General features: G+C 45.0%; 1 protein-coding gene across 3 annotated transcripts; it reads right to left on the reverse strand.

Annotated features, from left to right (window-relative positions):
* Positions 1-1,075: 1,075 nt before the first annotated feature.
* On the reverse strand, positions 1,076-10,252 carry CNBP (CCHC-type zinc finger nucleic acid binding protein). 3 transcript variants are annotated; one of them, XM_086755210.1, is made up of 6 exons: positions 10,095-10,207; positions 5,180-5,638; positions 3,731-3,850; positions 3,376-3,471; positions 2,996-3,194; positions 1,076-2,049 (listed from the first exon to the last, which is right to left on the reverse strand). In XM_086755210.1, the coding sequence occupies exons 3-6, from the start codon at positions 3,831-3,833 to the stop codon at positions 1,932-1,934; spliced, it is 516 nt and encodes a 171-aa protein (XP_086611336.1). In that variant the 5' UTR covers positions 3,834-3,850; positions 5,180-5,638; positions 10,095-10,207; the 3' UTR covers positions 1,076-1,931. The 3 variants fall into 3 exon arrangements, with proteins under 3 accessions (XP_086611336.1, XP_086611338.1, XP_086611335.1); XM_086755212.1 differs by lacking the exon at positions 5,180-5,638 and having other exon boundaries at positions 3,376-3,468; positions 10,095-10,252; XM_086755209.1 differs by lacking the exon at positions 5,180-5,638 and having other exon boundaries at positions 10,095-10,252.
* Between the last annotated feature and the right edge of the window lie 5,882 nt (positions 10,253-16,134).

A 16,134-nucleotide genomic window follows, 5' to 3' on the forward strand; every position in this document is an offset into this window, starting at 1 on the left:
TACGTGCTCTAGTCTGCTGAAAGCCACAGGCTTCAGTTGTTGCTGAAAAACCACAACCTTCAGGGGCATTACTGCATGCCTGCGTCACATTTAACAGCCTTGCTTCCAAAGTAACTGAAAATGTTAACGTGACGCTTAACTGGTTGATTATAACACAGATCTAGAAGGCAAGTAATAGTGTAGATGTCTTTACTCCAGCACAGCTGTAGATTATCAGTATGGTACTCCCTCTCTCTAGAGATCCACAATCAATCCCAACATCCAGGGCCTTTTTCACTGCTATAGCATACGCAGCCTACGCAAAACACTTTGGGACTTCAAAGTTGGAAAGCCTTTAGTTTGCGTGTGAAGATGCAAACACCAGCTGACTACAGCACATTACCCCTGACCATAACTGCAGAGATTCCATACAACAGCCCTGAGGCTGCTGTTGGTCACCTGTAACACCAGATGTTACAGACACGCTCTCTACAGTTGTGCCATATGGTGACACACTGACCGGCTGAGAACTCCTGCCCTTGTTTTTCTTGTACCTCAGAACTTTATTCACTTACTGAGTGGATGTGCTCAAGAGACATTCTGCCTCAGCTCCTTTTTCATCTGTGTAACTATTTAACAACCCTTAGCCAATCAACAGAGTAGAACATATGGGAAGTGCCTGTAACACTAAGTGTTGTAAAGATGCTTCGTAGTGTGATGACATCTGTGAAGGCTGAAGTACTGCTCTCAGACCATTAAACTACTCCAGATTTGGAACTCGCTATATCTTCAACTTTTGTGCCTTCAACAACTGTGAAGAAATGCTTTAACTGCGTCAGCACCGACAAAACAAGCCCACTCGGAGACCATGCAATCCAATCACACGAATATACGCAGATCCACAGTACTCTGGAAGGACCACATACTTGATGCATTTACAACAGTTCAGTGCTACTGGGCGGAAACTCAGCGTAAGACAGTACAAAAGAAAAAGTCCAAACTGAACTTATTACACCTCCACATACCCCTTTTTAATATGTTATTTTGCACTGTGTACATGAAAACCAAAAATAAACAAAAGGAACTTTAGCCAAACTCCCCTTCCTCCTCCAGCTTTATTGATAGTTTTAAAATTACATTTTCTATGCTCTAGGACTTCAATTGCTTTTACCATCTTAAAAACTGATTACAAGCAAATGAAACTCAGTTGTCTAAGTGATATAGTATACAAAAATAACATCTTGATTTCTGTGAAAATGCATTTATTTGCAACTCCTGAATAGCTCCAAATTGTATATGCTATGAGCACTGATGTCTGGGTTTCAGATTTACTTTGAAATATTTATTCAAAAGCTTCCCATTACGTTCTGTATCTCCAACATGAACATTCATTGACTGAATTACTGTTACTTTTAAGTTTATTCCTGATTTCTCTCTCTCTCTCATGGCCATTAACAGGCATGTGCATCTTGTTTGTTTACTCCCACTCAGCTATATGCTCTAGGTAGGGCCTGATACAGATATTACGCGGTGTTAACAGCTACTGAGGTCAGACAATCCAAGGCCATTGCAATAAAATTAAAGTTATGAGGAAGTTTAGACACTTCCAAAATTTCTTTCCTCCTGCATAGGATCACTTCCATGTAACTCAGAGCGGGTTTGCTGGTCTGACTCAACTCTTCCCACTCGTCAATCCCTATTCACCAGTGGCACGGAAAGGGGGTTCTTTAACAAAGCATTATACATAACACCTCTACCAAACTAAACATAAACATTTTTGTAGTTAAATGCAGAAAGTTGATTTTTCCACCCCTTTCCTCCTTTTACACTGCAAGTAAAGCTCACTGGCCTGGGAGTAGCCTCTATCTGCCAACCTTTGGCCAGTGAAGAGGATTCAGAGAAAAATAATACAACCATCAATCAGAAAAAGGAGGGGCGACAAAGGAAAATAATTAGGCTGTAGCTTCAATTGTGCATTCCCGTGCAAGGTGCCCTGACTCGCCGCAGCGATAGCAGTTGACTTCACTGGTCTTGCTGCAGTTGATGGCTACATGGCCAGTTTCACCACACCTGGAAAAAATAAAATCATTTTATCAAAATCATTCAGAACAGTTACTCAGAAAAGCAATCCTATTACGTCAAGAACATAATCTACTTAAATTTCATGCAACACTAGATCTGCATTCAAGATTTCGTTTCAGTATCCCAGAATTCTTTGATGTAAAGAGAGAGTTTCCATCTTCACCAGAGCCAGGAACTGTTCCTCAGCTGATCAACTCACATTAATTGCCATATATGCCAGGGCCACCATATATCAAATACAGAGGGTGAGTTGTCCCCTCCACCCGACCCCCTGCCCACGTGTCAGGTTTTGCCTGCTCTGATGCTTCTGTCTGCAGTTTAGCCTTGTTTGCAAGAGTACTTAGTTGTAACTGCACTGCGTTCTCTCTCCTTCCTCCACAGAGGACACCTTGGTGGGGGTGAAGAATACTGCACTGAGGAACAGGCTGTTGCTGGTACAGGGCTGCATTCGAAAACCAGGCTGCATTCTGAAGCTGGTGTTTCAAACCGATTTAACATCCGCTTCTATGAGCGGTCCCTATAATCAGATGTTTTAAGCATATTCCTGCTGGGGCTGGCTGTACCCGTCAGCTGACTGGCACAGCTTGAGTTTGTTCACTCCGTCACAGGATACAGGGTACCCAACGCTAGTTCAAGTCTGTGCTACAAGCAAGTACTTCCTGCTACTGTCTACAAAAAGATACAGCCCCTTCTGCTGTGCAGCCTAAGTGATTCAACACCTGCACTGCTCTGGCCGCCTGGAGACAGGCATCACCAAATGTATGACTTGATTTTGCCAACAGGTGTTCAAGGCTTAGTTTGGAACAGCAGTAGCTAGCTTCAGAGAAACAAGCCACCTGGTGAAAGTTTAAGCTTCATTTGGTAACCAAAATTAGAAACAGAATGCATCTATCACTTCAGGTGCATTCTGCAGTTGTCCCTTGTCAGTTCTTACCTATAGCATTTCACTTTGGTGCAGTCTTTTTGAATGTGTCCAAACTCTCCGCAAGAATAGCACTTCTGCTCATCTGCATGGTCACAGTCACGAGCCAGATGGCCAGGTTTGCCACAGTTGTAGCAGCACTGCTCTCTCTCCCTCTTCGGCTCCTTGCAGTCCTTCGCAATATGGCCACCTCTACCGCAGTTATAGCAGGCTTCCACAATAAGAAAAACATACCAAACAAGACTATAAAACCTTGGTAGAGTGAGATGTAGCATGCTCCAATGAAGGACATGTACAGCTCACTTCCAGCTAATTATGACTGGTGTACTGCATCCTTCTCTTCAATCACAGATCTCTGCGGTTGAAGAGATAGAATATTTAGTGATACTTACCATCCTCCTGAAGATCACAGTCCTTGGCAAGATGGCCAGACTCACCACAGCGGTAACAGATATCCGGGAGAGACGAAGACATGAACTGGAAGCCTGCTTGAAATGGGTAACAGGAGAAAAAAGGCTTAAGTTCAGCATATTTCTAAGAGTTAATCAAGGACACTGACAGCTGAACTGACAAGTTAACTTCACTCTCAAAGGATCCTAGCAAAACTTATGTAGAGGCCACAACTAGCAAAATTTATTACCAACTTGTGTCCTAACTTCATACTAACAAAGCCAGGATTACACACTGTTCGGAACAGTCAGCTGAAGACTTTACTGTACAAATACTAAAACCACAGCAATCAATCACCTCTGCCACGGCTTCTCATCCCACGACCACGGCCAATTCCAGTAGGGCACTCCCGAGCCCAGTGGCCAGTACGTCCACACTTGAAACACTCGTTGCTGCTCATGGCTGCAGATTACTTGCCTGAGGAAGAAAGACATTTTTAGAACACCTTCCCCAACCAAAAGCTACGTTAAAATACGAGAATTAGAGGTTTCCCATCTTTCTGGCAAAGACAATGAAAACCAAGCAGCACTTCTGGCTAACTCAATACCTTATTGTACAACATCTGATTACAACTATTAAAACCACTGTAGGAGACAAAAGTTTGTCTCTGCTTTGTTAGGAGTAAGGCAGCTTTGGACAGTCAAAGATACATCTTTTCCTCTAATTCGTTTTCGTAGCCAGTCTTTGCTCCAAAAGCTTAGAAAACGCTTAGGAACGAGGGGAAAAAAAGCAGACCCCTTTAACTGCAGTTAAACTCTGAGAAATAAGAATTACAACTTCAATATATCAACCTATAGCTCAAGATGCATAATTCACTCCCAGGTTTACATGAAATAAAATGTTTAAGACACTTGGCTTCCCTAAAAGACACCAGACACTTGCCAGATATCTAGAAGGCTAACTTGGAAAACATCCTTAGAATGCTAGGGAAACATCAGATAGGCATGCCTGTGCGAGACAATATAAACCACTTCTTTTGCCCATATTGGGGAATAGAGGTATGCGTTTCATTGAGCAGGAAAGTCAGCCTGCCACAGGCCACTGAGGCACTGGTTAGGATCGGGCAGGCTACACAGACTGCGGTCACAGCACCGTGACTCCCCTAAGCTGTAATCCAGTTACGCAACACTTCTAGAACTAGAAATAAAAGAACAAGGAAGTTAAACATTTAAATTGGAGTCTTTTTTAAAGTGTGCTTGAAGACAAGTTTAAAGTATACTAGCTTAAAAATACACATGTCAAATTGTGTTTTGATGAAGTCTCTAGGTTTAAATACTTCACATGCTCTCTCTCAATTCATTATTCTTAACCCAACAGAAGTAGAATCATTATCTGGTATGTTTGGTCAGTTTACCCAATCTCTATCAAGACAATTCTCCTGTAATCCTACAATTTATGTTACAGAATGCTTCCCTCCCCTCCAAACCATCCCAACATTCCAGATTACCAGGAATGTTCATGAGTTGTGTCTTGAAGAAAGAAGCAGTAAGAACAGCACATGACCTCGAGAAGGAACCAGAATTAGCTTCCTGACATTTAGCTCTTAAATAGCATATATCTAAATACAAATTTTTAGAGTTATTTTTAAATTACTCCAATGTTGAACAAATTCACTGTGGCTTTTTAGCCACTCCTCCCCTAAAGCAGTTACTCTCTCCAATCATCTTCAACATAGAAGTGACCATCCCCCCTTCCAACCACAGCAGAAGCCTGAGAATTTGAAGTACATAAACTTTAGCACACTACCTCCCAGCTGTACTAGATGATGGTATTTGCTCTTAGTTTGGTCAAGTTCTGCAATGGAAGAATGCAAGATCTTAGATGTTAACAAGAATAAAACAACTGGTTGTCTGAGCACTTGAAACGTACTTGGATTTTACACATAACCCAGTCTTCTCTGCTTTATCTCAGGTGTTGGAGATGAGGACACCCAAGGGTGAAGAGCTGCCTACTATGGTGGCAGCAGCTGGCACTCAGCATGCTATTGTTTATGCTTGTTTCCATAGCAACCATGTTGACACTGCAGAACAGGAAAAACACAGGCAAAGCCAACTGCACGAGCTGGGCTCAGGCACAATAGTTGATGCTGCTTTTGATTTCAAGGGGCACAAGATGGAGTCTCTGAACTATATAGCAGATATATTCTTCACACTTGCAACTCTTAAAGTCCTCACATCAAAACATTCTAGAACAGCAATGTAAGACCTGTTAAAAGAGGAGAACAGTATGCCAACGGCTGTAACAGAACTGCAAGACATCTTTACAGATACTAACAACTACGAGACTTTCATTGCAAACCATGAACTTGTGACCACAGCACGAAGCGACAAGACTGAATACTGCTGGCAGTTACCCACAGGAAGAACCTAACATAACCAGTTCGGTTAACATAAGGTAAACAACAAATGTTTAACAGGCGATGTAGACCTGCTTCAGATACACAATGGAAAAATGTTGTTACTAAGATCAACCCATCAGCCTCTACCTAGTCTGTCAGAGTCAGGATCCGCATGGTAGACAAAAGCTCACAACCCACTGTTCCAAAGGAATCTGAAAAGAGAAGTTTTAGATCTCAAAGTTGCTTCCTTTTTAACAGCTTATTGAAGACCAAAACCTGAAGTTTCGTTTCCTCTGGTATATAGCAAATTGGCAAAGTACGATTAAGCAAAATGAGTAAGAAATCTGAAGTCAAACAACAGTCTCTGCACAAACATTCTTCAAGACTATTTCAGAAATTCATTTAAGAATTTTCATCTTCAGAAACCACTTTTCCCCCTGAACTCAGAGACATTTGAAGATTATAGCTGCCATAGAAGTATGACTACAAAGCACACTGTTCCATCTTCAGATACCTTAAGTATACGAAAATACCAAACAGTTTGCCTGGAATTTCTCTTCGCCAGTATTTTAATGTTTAACTCCTGCATTCTTCCTGTAAAGGATCTGAAACTAAACACAAGTTCACCAGCCAGAGGTGGATGCAGCTGACACCAGTTTTACTTGCCCCACATTCTAAGAAGCCTTACACAGGACAAAATTCCCCACCGCTGTAAACTGTTTTAAAAACCAACACAAGGATTTAGTTTTCAGATAAAGCCAACAGCCACCTTTAAGCAGCAGCATCCAGAAAAGGCTGCTTCAGGAGGCAAGTCCTTAAATGGATAGCCTCCCAGCAGTTCGGACACCACCACATTTTTCAGTTACTTCCAGGAGAAGAAAAAAAGGAAAAAAAAAAAAAAAAAGAGTACCAGTAAAAACCACCCAAGTTCAAATTCTCCCCTATTAGTCAATACTCCTCCATTTTGTCACCACAGGCAAGCTTCCAGCAGTTCCTTTTATCTATCAAGGCCACTCTAAGTAAGCCTTCTGCAAGGCAGCTACTTGTTTAACTCTTCTTGGAAAGTTTTCACTCAGTCACATCTATCAGTGTTTTCCACAGCTCAAATGCGTTATACAAAGTGGCTTGCCTCTGCCTTCCCAACCCCCACATCCCAAAACAAGATTTTTTTACCTCACCAGGACAGGAAAAGTAACAACGGAAAACAAATTTGAATTATTAGCCTCAATCAGCATTTCTGAGACAGGTCAAGTTCTGCAAGATATCCTAAGCCGGTGCCTCACAGACTAGGCTCTAAAGCCTGTAAAGAAACACAAGTCTAGTTGCCTCAAACCTCACCTTTCTACTAGAGGGAAGGCAGCCATTTATTTGAACTCCTCCTAAAGAGCTCCACAACTGCAGTTTGAAGCCGAAATAAGTCACCTTGCAGCTATTCAGTAAAGCATTATTAAAAATGAATTTTAGACTTTGTTCTGTATGATCCCCCTACTGCTAAAGATCATGGGCTGAGAACAGCTCGAAGATCCAAGTGAGAGGTGTCGCCACAGTGGTTTCGTAGGTCAGATTTGAAGCTTCTGAGTGCAACTCTAGCACCAAACTTCAAAGTGGCAAAGTTGCTCTGTCATTCTTCTAGTGACAGGAGAAACTTTGAAGTTTCTTCTATCAAACCTCAAAGTGGAAGATCATGTCTTCTGTGGCTTTACAGTTAATACACACTGAAAACTTCTAAAACTAGAGAGCTGCTATTAAAATCTCCAGTCTTCAACAATATCCAAGTCTGAGCTCCATCATAACGCTCCTTATTTTATAGCTTTTAGCCTAGATGCCCTCTGAGGAAGAGGTCTGTTTTAACAAACAGAAGTAAAACTAACTTGGGCTCTTCATAGGAGAAAGGAAGCTGAACTTCACCTGTAAGCTTACTCACGACTCTTCCAGATACTAGCAATTCCTTTCAATTCAGCAGCCCAACATAATAGGAGCAATTATCTCCATTATACTTACCAGGTGCTTCTTTTGATCTACAAGTGTTACTTCCATTCATTATTAATAGGACTTCACTCCGTCAATCAAAGGACGGACTAAATAAAAACCACTGCTAAAGCCAGCACACTTTTAAGAGCTCTTTGGCAAGTCAGCTGCATCAAAGAGGCAAGCATTGAGAAATCAGCAGTTCCTTTCCAGGTTGCTGGCGACCAACCTACAATACCACACCTGAATTTGACAACCCAGCCCAGAACCAGCCTGAACACGGTGAAGCTAGGAAGCACAGCTTTGCTTTCCTGCAAGATAAAGGAATAGAAAGGCAGAAAGGAGGGCTAACAGAAGTGCCAGCATGTAGTTTCAAAAGAGAAGTCAAAGTATTACTCATTCAAAGATAAACACTTCCTGTGAGGAGTTTTTATTTCTCAAGAAGCATGTTTTAAGAATTCTTGAACACAGGACACATGATTGTCACCAAACTACTCAGTATTCAGCTGACTGAGCTTCCACATCTGTAACCTGAAAACATGCTACAGCATTAGTGATGGTCCTGTCTCTGGCTTTTGTCCTCACTAGAAAACATAGAAAATTATGTATTCTGACCACCAGGTAACAATACTCCACTTCTGCAAGTAAGAAGTTCGAAACTTCAAGAAAACCTGTGGAAGTGGAAAGCCAAGCCCTACGCTCCATTTGAGTCCCCTCAATACATTCCACAGCTAAGCTATTCCAAGAATGCTGAACATTAACTAAAACTCAAGAACTTGGATCCCTACTGAGGGGCCAGAAGCCAGGTCAAGACATCATGACTTCGACTGGACTAGTAATTCTTGGGTAGCTTTGTTGGCACAAATCAGGAGAGCAAAAGTTCAAACTGACTCTGTAGCACCTTCTGCCTATCTATACCAGTTAATATACAGTGGGAGAAACTATAGATCATCTACCAAATATGCACATCCTACCATCTTCCTCTTTTTTTATTGCCACCTGTGCAAAGTTTTAAACTTAAAGAGAAGTAAACAAGATCAGCAACATGTGAAGTTTTTAACATAAAATTCAGTACAGACATTAACAAAGTCAGTTTAAAAAAAACGGTAGGTTAAGCCTGCAACTCGCAAGGTTGTTGCGCAGCCCTGGTGAACTCATTTAACCTCTTCACTTGGAAGACCAACGCAGGATTGCTTCTCTAGGCAAGTCTGCATCAAGGAAGAAAACATGGACTATGCCACCCTAACGCTGCGTGGCAACAGGATCTTAGTAAGCGCTGAAACAAAAATAAAGCCAACTATTAAGTTTAATAATTCCTTATGACAATTCTGGATACTAAACGAGTAAGAGCGGTTACTTGAGAACTAAGCCTGACAGGAACTTAAATAAAAGGCTGCTCCACCAGTCTGCGATCTGTGCGTGTCACAGGCTATTTTTCCTATCCATTTATAGGTCACATTTGGATTTGGAGCAGGCCACCATCCACGCCTGTGGTCGGAGACAAATAGCTGCAACACCTCGACCCCCTCGTCTCCGGCAGAGCCTCACACGTGGGCGGGCAGCCACGTGGTGCGCCCCGGCCAAGGCCCCGCCGCCAGCGCTCCGCCACAGCAGCGAGGAGTTTAGCAGAGATTAAAAAAGAAAATAAATAAAATAAATAAATTAGAAGGGAAAAAAAAAAAAAGAACAGTTTTATTTCAGCCACCTTCCGCCCAGCCCCTGGTCTCACAAGATCTTCTCCTCCCCAAATGTGCTGCCGCCGCTGGCCCGCGGGGAAGTCGGCCGCACACCCCAGCCCGTGCGGTAAGGCCGGACCGGGCGCTTCCCCCGCTCCGGCCACGTGAATCGGTACCCCCAACTCCCACGTCGCCCTCCGCCCCCCCGCCGCAGGCCCGGCCAGCGGGACACGTCGTCGTCGTCGCCGAACTTCGGCCAAAAGGCCCAGCGCCGCCACCGGCCCGCGAGCTCGGCGGGAGACCCCTCCCGGGCAGCGCCCGGCCCGCCCGAGCGGACTGGGAGAACGCACTCCCGCCCCGGCCTCCCTTCCCCCAGCGCCGCCCGGAACCCGCCAGAGCCTGACTCACACGCCGCCACCGCCCGTCCTCGCGGGGCCTGCGGCGCCCCGCTCTCCCCCTCCGCGCTTCCCATCCACCTCCCTCCACCCTTTCCCCGCCACTCGGGCCACGCAGAGGCGCCTGAGCCCGGGCGGGCCGCTCGGCGCCACTTTCCCGCGCACTAGGCCGGAGTGCGCCAGCGCCATCATTCCCCTCCGCTCTGCCTTCGCTCCCCTCTCTCGGCCCCGGCTCCGCCGCAGTAGCTTCCCCCCACCGCTGCGGAGGCCAACCCGGCGGTTACCTGCGGACTCCCGACCCCGCCGCGGCAGCAGCCCGCCCGGACGACAGTAGGCCCCGCTCGCCCCGGCTCTGCTCGCCTTGCTCCGGGTCCCTTCTGGCTGCGCCACACGCGGTTTGCACACGGCCCCACGCGCTCTCCCGGATCACCCCGCCCCTCCCTACTACTCTGCGCACGGCTCGCTGGAGTCCACCTCTCAACCAATAGGCGCAAACCCGCTTTTCCGGGCGCCCAATGGGAGCTGCAGACGGGGGCATCCAACCATCGCAGTCGAAAGGTGGGAGGGGCCCGTCTCCCGAGCCCCCCCTGGCTGCCTGGTGCGGGGCGGGGCCTGGGCCGGGCGGCCGTTCCCGTCAGCGCCGCAGGAGCGGGTGGCCGCTGCCAGGCTCTGCGGCACCTCCCTGCCCTTCGCGCCGTGACTCACCGCCCGGGCAGCTCCGGCTTCCTCCCTGCGCCCTTCCCCCCCACCCACCCCGCTCCAGCGGCAGCCGCAGCGCAGGGAGCTCCGCCGCCTCGTGCGAGAGGGGACGCCAGGCGGCCCCGGGATGCAGCGGGACGCGGCGGGCGGCCGGGAAGCGCCGCGTCCGAGCCGCCCTCTCTCGGTCCCCCCCCCGCTCCGCAATCCGGGTTAAAACCCCGCTGTGGATAAGACACGCGGGCCGGTTGCTGCTGTGGGGTTTTTCGCAGCTCAGCCCCACGCAAAATCAAAGGGCTCGCCGCGCGCCCCGCTGCCCTCCCGGTTTCCCGTTGCCCTGCCCGCTGCCGCGCCGGGGCCCTGGGCAGCACCCGGCGGTGCCGCGCCGGCTGCCGGGACAGCGCGAGGCCGGGGGCGGAGGGGAAGAGGGCAGCGCGGGCTCGCGCTGAGCGCCGTGCTGCGCCCCGCCCGCGGCGGCGGCGGCCCCGAGGAGCGGCGGCCATCTTGACAGGACGGCCGGGCCCCGGGAGCGCTAGGAAATGGTGGACACGGGGATCGGCCCGGCTGGAGCCCGGGGGTGGCTGTCTCGAAATAACCGTCGGTTTTTACCCGGCTTTGTCACTTCACTGGTGCTGATGAGGACACCAGTCAACAAGGCTTCTGGTATTTTCACGTATTACAGCCAAAAGACACGAGGGAAAATGGTTTTTTGAACTGGATTACTGAACAAAATTTACTGTTACAATCTGCATCTTATACAAGTCTCTTAAATATTATTATTTCTCTCACGCTACGAGGATTTTTACATAATCACCCTCCCGCTTGCCTAGTAACTCTGTAAATGAATTAACAACTTAAATATTGTACCAAAACCACTTCTACGTGAAAGTCAGGAAGTACTATAGACTGGCAATATCCACAATTACTCCGTTCATTTGGTCATCATCGTTTTGTTTCAAATTCCGCCATTTCAGCTTCACGTTGAAATGTCTTTCCCTTCCTGTCTGGCGGTTACAAGAGCAAGAAAGCCCCACCGGGCCCCGGGACTGGGGCGCGAAATGTCGGTGCGAGGCTCATCATGGAGACGCTTTGGATTGACCTTTCCTCACGCTGTAAATCTAATATTATAGCACTATAGTTAGGTTTCTTTTATTCGAGTATGAGTAACAACCTATGTCTTTTCCTCCATGTTGTTAAGTGCGGTTTATTTAAGATGGCTTGGTTTTATTTGTACTTTTTGTGTTGTATTTGCGTGTCTGTGTTGTGTGTTTTATAATGTGCTGTATTTTCTACAGAACTAAACCAGACTGGATTGCATCAGCGTCGAGGTTCCAAAAGGGGACGAGCCTTTCAGGCCTATCTCCGCATGTTACACTGTAGTGTCTTACTTTTGCCAACTCTCATTCTGGTATTTGTTCTGCAACAATGTAAAAACATCAACATTGCCAACAAGCTTTGAACTCGTAATAACATTTCTTCCCATTAATTGCTTTTTTCGTATTCACTGTGATGTTTCAGCATAATTTTCATGGCCTTTGGTTGCCTCGGATACATTACAATCCTGTTCGCAAATAGTCGTACTTCTAGTTTCATTACTAGTCTTTTCAGGTGATAAAGGGAAAAAAAAATAATGTGTGTTGCTAAGGAAGTGCTTAGAGCTTCTAAATCACGAGTGTGCCTACACGGCATCAAAAAAAACCCAACCAAACCACAGATCCATGTCACTGAGAAGGAATGCAGAGAGAAAATCATATATCCTCAATTTTTTCATCAAATATTTACTTTTTAAAAGTAATAAAACCTGGCTTCTGTATGACTCTTTGTAATGGGACTCGGGAATTTGAGACTGACAAAACAATTGTAACACAACTTTTCTAACTTATTCTTGTGTTCTGCTGGTTGTACTTCTGGTACTGTCCGTCGGGCTAGGAAACTCCAGGCTTAATCTTGGTGGCAATCTGTAGACTTACAGAAAGTTTTTGTGACTGATACAGCCAGTGAATTCCCCTGAACAAATCAAAAACTGTTTACTTTACTTTGAAGGAACTTTAAATCATATCCTGGAGTTGAAATGGAAATAGGGTGCAACTGTGAGTGAAAATGCATTACTCAGGAAGTGTTACTGCTGGTCACAAACCAATTAATCATCCTCTCTAAGGATGCCTCAAATACAGTTCCAGTGTTCTTACAGGATATTTTTTAGCTATGTTTCATTGTAAGGGATGAATTTTTCCCCCAGCAGATAAGAGAGTCTTCTAACAGCATTTGGTTTGTGTACTTACCTGAAGAATTAATTTGGCCTGTGGTATCCTAACGAAGCTTGCAATTCTCGTTCTGCAGGTTTCTCTTTGATATTTAGGCAAAGGATAGCCTTGCAGTTAAAGAACAAAAGGGAGAGGCATGACATCTGTTCCTGGCTCCATTAGTACTTCCTACAGAAAGCAAGGTAGGTTGAAAACAAGGTAGAAGTACAAAGTCTTTAAATTTCTTATGCGCAAGGAAAAGACGCATCACTGAACAATTTTATGTCCGTTCCGGACTTCTCCGCTGTGTTAGCTCTGCCCCAAAAATTACAAGCCTCAAGAACAATTCATGAATAATAGTGCTCAAAGGAGTTCACGTACAGTAACAGTTGAAGGTAATCTATTATTTCAGCAATGTATCTTTCCTAATGCAGACAGTTCTTAGAAGTGTTGGATGAAGAGCCAGATCATTTTAAGACCAAATAAAACAACAAATCACATTTTGCAACCTATGTTCTTGCATTGTTTTCCAGTGAGTGGTTGGACATGTGGGTAGAAAACTCTCTCAGTTGCTGGGCAATTGTTATTGCTTCTGAGCCAGAAATTTTTATTGTTAAAGTAAATCTTGCTTCATTTTGTGTGTGGAATTTTTCAAAACCAAGGAGACCTAAATTAATCGCTACAGATCGTAAGTATTCAAAAGATAAACTGCTTTTGGAGAAGGGTTTAGCTGAAAACAACTTGTCAGCAGCAGTTTCGGAACAAGTGGTAGCTGTCGGCCGTTCCTTCCCCCATCCCCAACCATTCATTTCCCTGACAGGAGGCCGTAGCAGAGCAGGAATACACACCCATCTCTGCACAGTTCTGCCCTGGAATGTTCTGCCCTAGCCTCTGCAGTAAATTTAATTCTAAGGGTATACGAATAACAAAGGGGGAAAGTATTTGTTTTTAAAGATTGGGAAGCAATGTTCTCCCTCTAAAATCAATAGATTGCTTGTGACATTCTGTATTACAGTGTTGCACAGGAGAAGCATATTCTACCTGGTTTAAGCCCAGTGGGTCTGGTCCACCAGATTACTTCTACAAAATGAGAATAATCTGTTGCTGAAAGAAACAGAGTGAGTCTTTAGTTAGCTCTTTTATTTCTTTATTTCTTTAAAAAAGTCATAGTCAACCAGCTGTTGAAAGGAGGTCTGATAAAACACCCAGTGACATCAGTTTGAAAAAGGAGAGACTAACTCTGGTTAATGCTTGTCTATATAAATGACAGTTGTGTAAGCGTCAGTGGTGATCTTAAAGAGACTTTTGAAATATAGAAAGCATAATCCCCTGGATGATGCAACGGATAACAGGAAAGATCTGCCTGCTTATTTTATAAAATACTCCTATTTATAGTCAAGCTCCGTGGCTGAATTATTGCATAGGCTTTTGTATCCATGTTTTTTTGAGAGTATGTCTGTGCTAAATTAGCTACATACAGTCTTCTAGGGTAAAATTATTCTGGTTGAACAGAAACAATCATACGTACTGATTCCAGATGCTTAGTTCATTTTGGTTTATTGCAATTAGCTGATGAGATTTCAAATAACTACTTACTTTATGTATATAATAGTACAAGAATGATTAGTTAGCTCATGGCTGTTGCACAGATATCCACATTTAGAGTTGGGCCAAAAGAACTTCCTTTGCTAACTACAAAGTCCAGGTACACAATCATTCTTCTAGTTCTCTGAAGAGAATTCAAGCCTTAAATATGTCTGAAAAACTACCGTACGCTCTCTAAATATTTTTAAGAGTTATGTAAGTATATGCAGCAACACATATATTATTTGGCAGGGACCAGTGAGGGCCAGCTGCTCCCCAGGGAGCAAGGAGCCAGGAGCCAAGCGTGATACCAAGGTGGCAGGGCAGTGGCCGTGCCAGGCAGGGCTCAGCCCCACAGCATCCAGGCAGGGCAAGCACAGGGATGGCAGCTGGGGTCAGCCGGAGTCTGCATCATCGGTTGAGCTCATAATGAGGAGGCAGGTCTGAGGTGATGCCAGGAAGTCAATTTGCAGACCAGGGTCAGTTCCTGTGGCAGTAAACAGAGTGAGATGCAGTCTGGTGAAACTGGGAAGATACACCCTGCCTATGAAGGCACCGTGAGGGCACATCCAACAAAACCCCTGGCCAGCGTACCAGACTGAGGGACAGTGAGAACATGTCTCAATAAAGTATTCTCTAAAGCATGTTCTATGACGTGAAAAAAAACCACCCAAACCTCTTTTTGCTGTTCTCTTATTTTTAAAACAACCAGTGGAATAACCTGTTCGCTCCCAGCTGCTCAGTATACTTGAACATTTTGCACTTTTTCAATCTTGAAGCTGTCATTTCCCTTAATCACACCGGCAGTTGTACCATTGAGCTAATTTTTATGTCTGTTAAGCTGATTACAGTGTTAAAAATTACACTAATATTTGATCATCTGTATGACACTTCAGGGAACTATTTTGTACACAACGGAGCAGTCCTTGCTGAAGGATGTCTGTAAGACCACACACATGAAAAAGTTTGAAGAATAACCTACATAACCTGAAGTGTGAAGTAGCTTAGGTGTTATACCATTATAATAATAGTAGATGTTTACATGTACACAGTCTTGATGGAGTTCTGGCATCCCTCTAAAGTGGGATATTCAGCTAAAGGGTCAGATTTTATAGTGCTGCTGCGTCTATTTTTGTGCAGTGCCCTAAGGTTAAAATGTTAAATGTAAAGCCAAGGGCAAGAGGTGCCCGTGATTGTACCGGGGAATGCACAGAAGCACACTGAAGTATATTATCAGCTGTCTGACCCTCAGGCATCTGCCGCAGTCAATCTGCAGCCCTGGGTGCTTGCTTGCTTTTCTCACTTCTCCCAGTCACTTGCACAAGTGATTCCACAATTTAAGTTTTGCTGACTAGGAAACCAGTGACAAGATTTGTATGTAGTGTTTTATTCCAAGTACCACTAAAGATATTAATTACTAATTTAACATGATTGGGCTATATGAGCCCAAGTCTTCCAAGATGCATCTAGCAGTTGAAAGCTTGTGCAATTCTGTTTACTTCATGGGGTGCCTCCTCATCTGCAATTCCAGAGGAGTAGCAGATGCAATACCTAAAACTTTTATTTGCTGGGCAATCATACTGCACTGTCTAGAACGGATTAAGAAGTCTACATTTGAGATTCATAATCAACCCATCTTGTATCAGCATGTGTTTGCTGCCAAGCACCTGTACTGGACCCCAGAGATTTCACCTTCTTTAGAAGGCGTCCCCACATGGCGATTCCGGTTAACTCTGGGGAAGAAAGTGATTCTTAGCAAAAAAAAACCCCGATATGTCAGGAGTGCAGCGGCAGCCCAGAG

The sequence above is a fragment of the Chlamydotis macqueenii genome, chromosome 10 (assembly GCF_036417535.1).
Source record: "Chlamydotis macqueenii isolate bChlMac1 chromosome 10, bChlMac1.mat, whole genome shotgun sequence".
NCBI classification, from domain to species: domain Eukaryota; kingdom Metazoa; phylum Chordata; class Aves; order Otidiformes; family Otididae; genus Chlamydotis; species Chlamydotis macqueenii.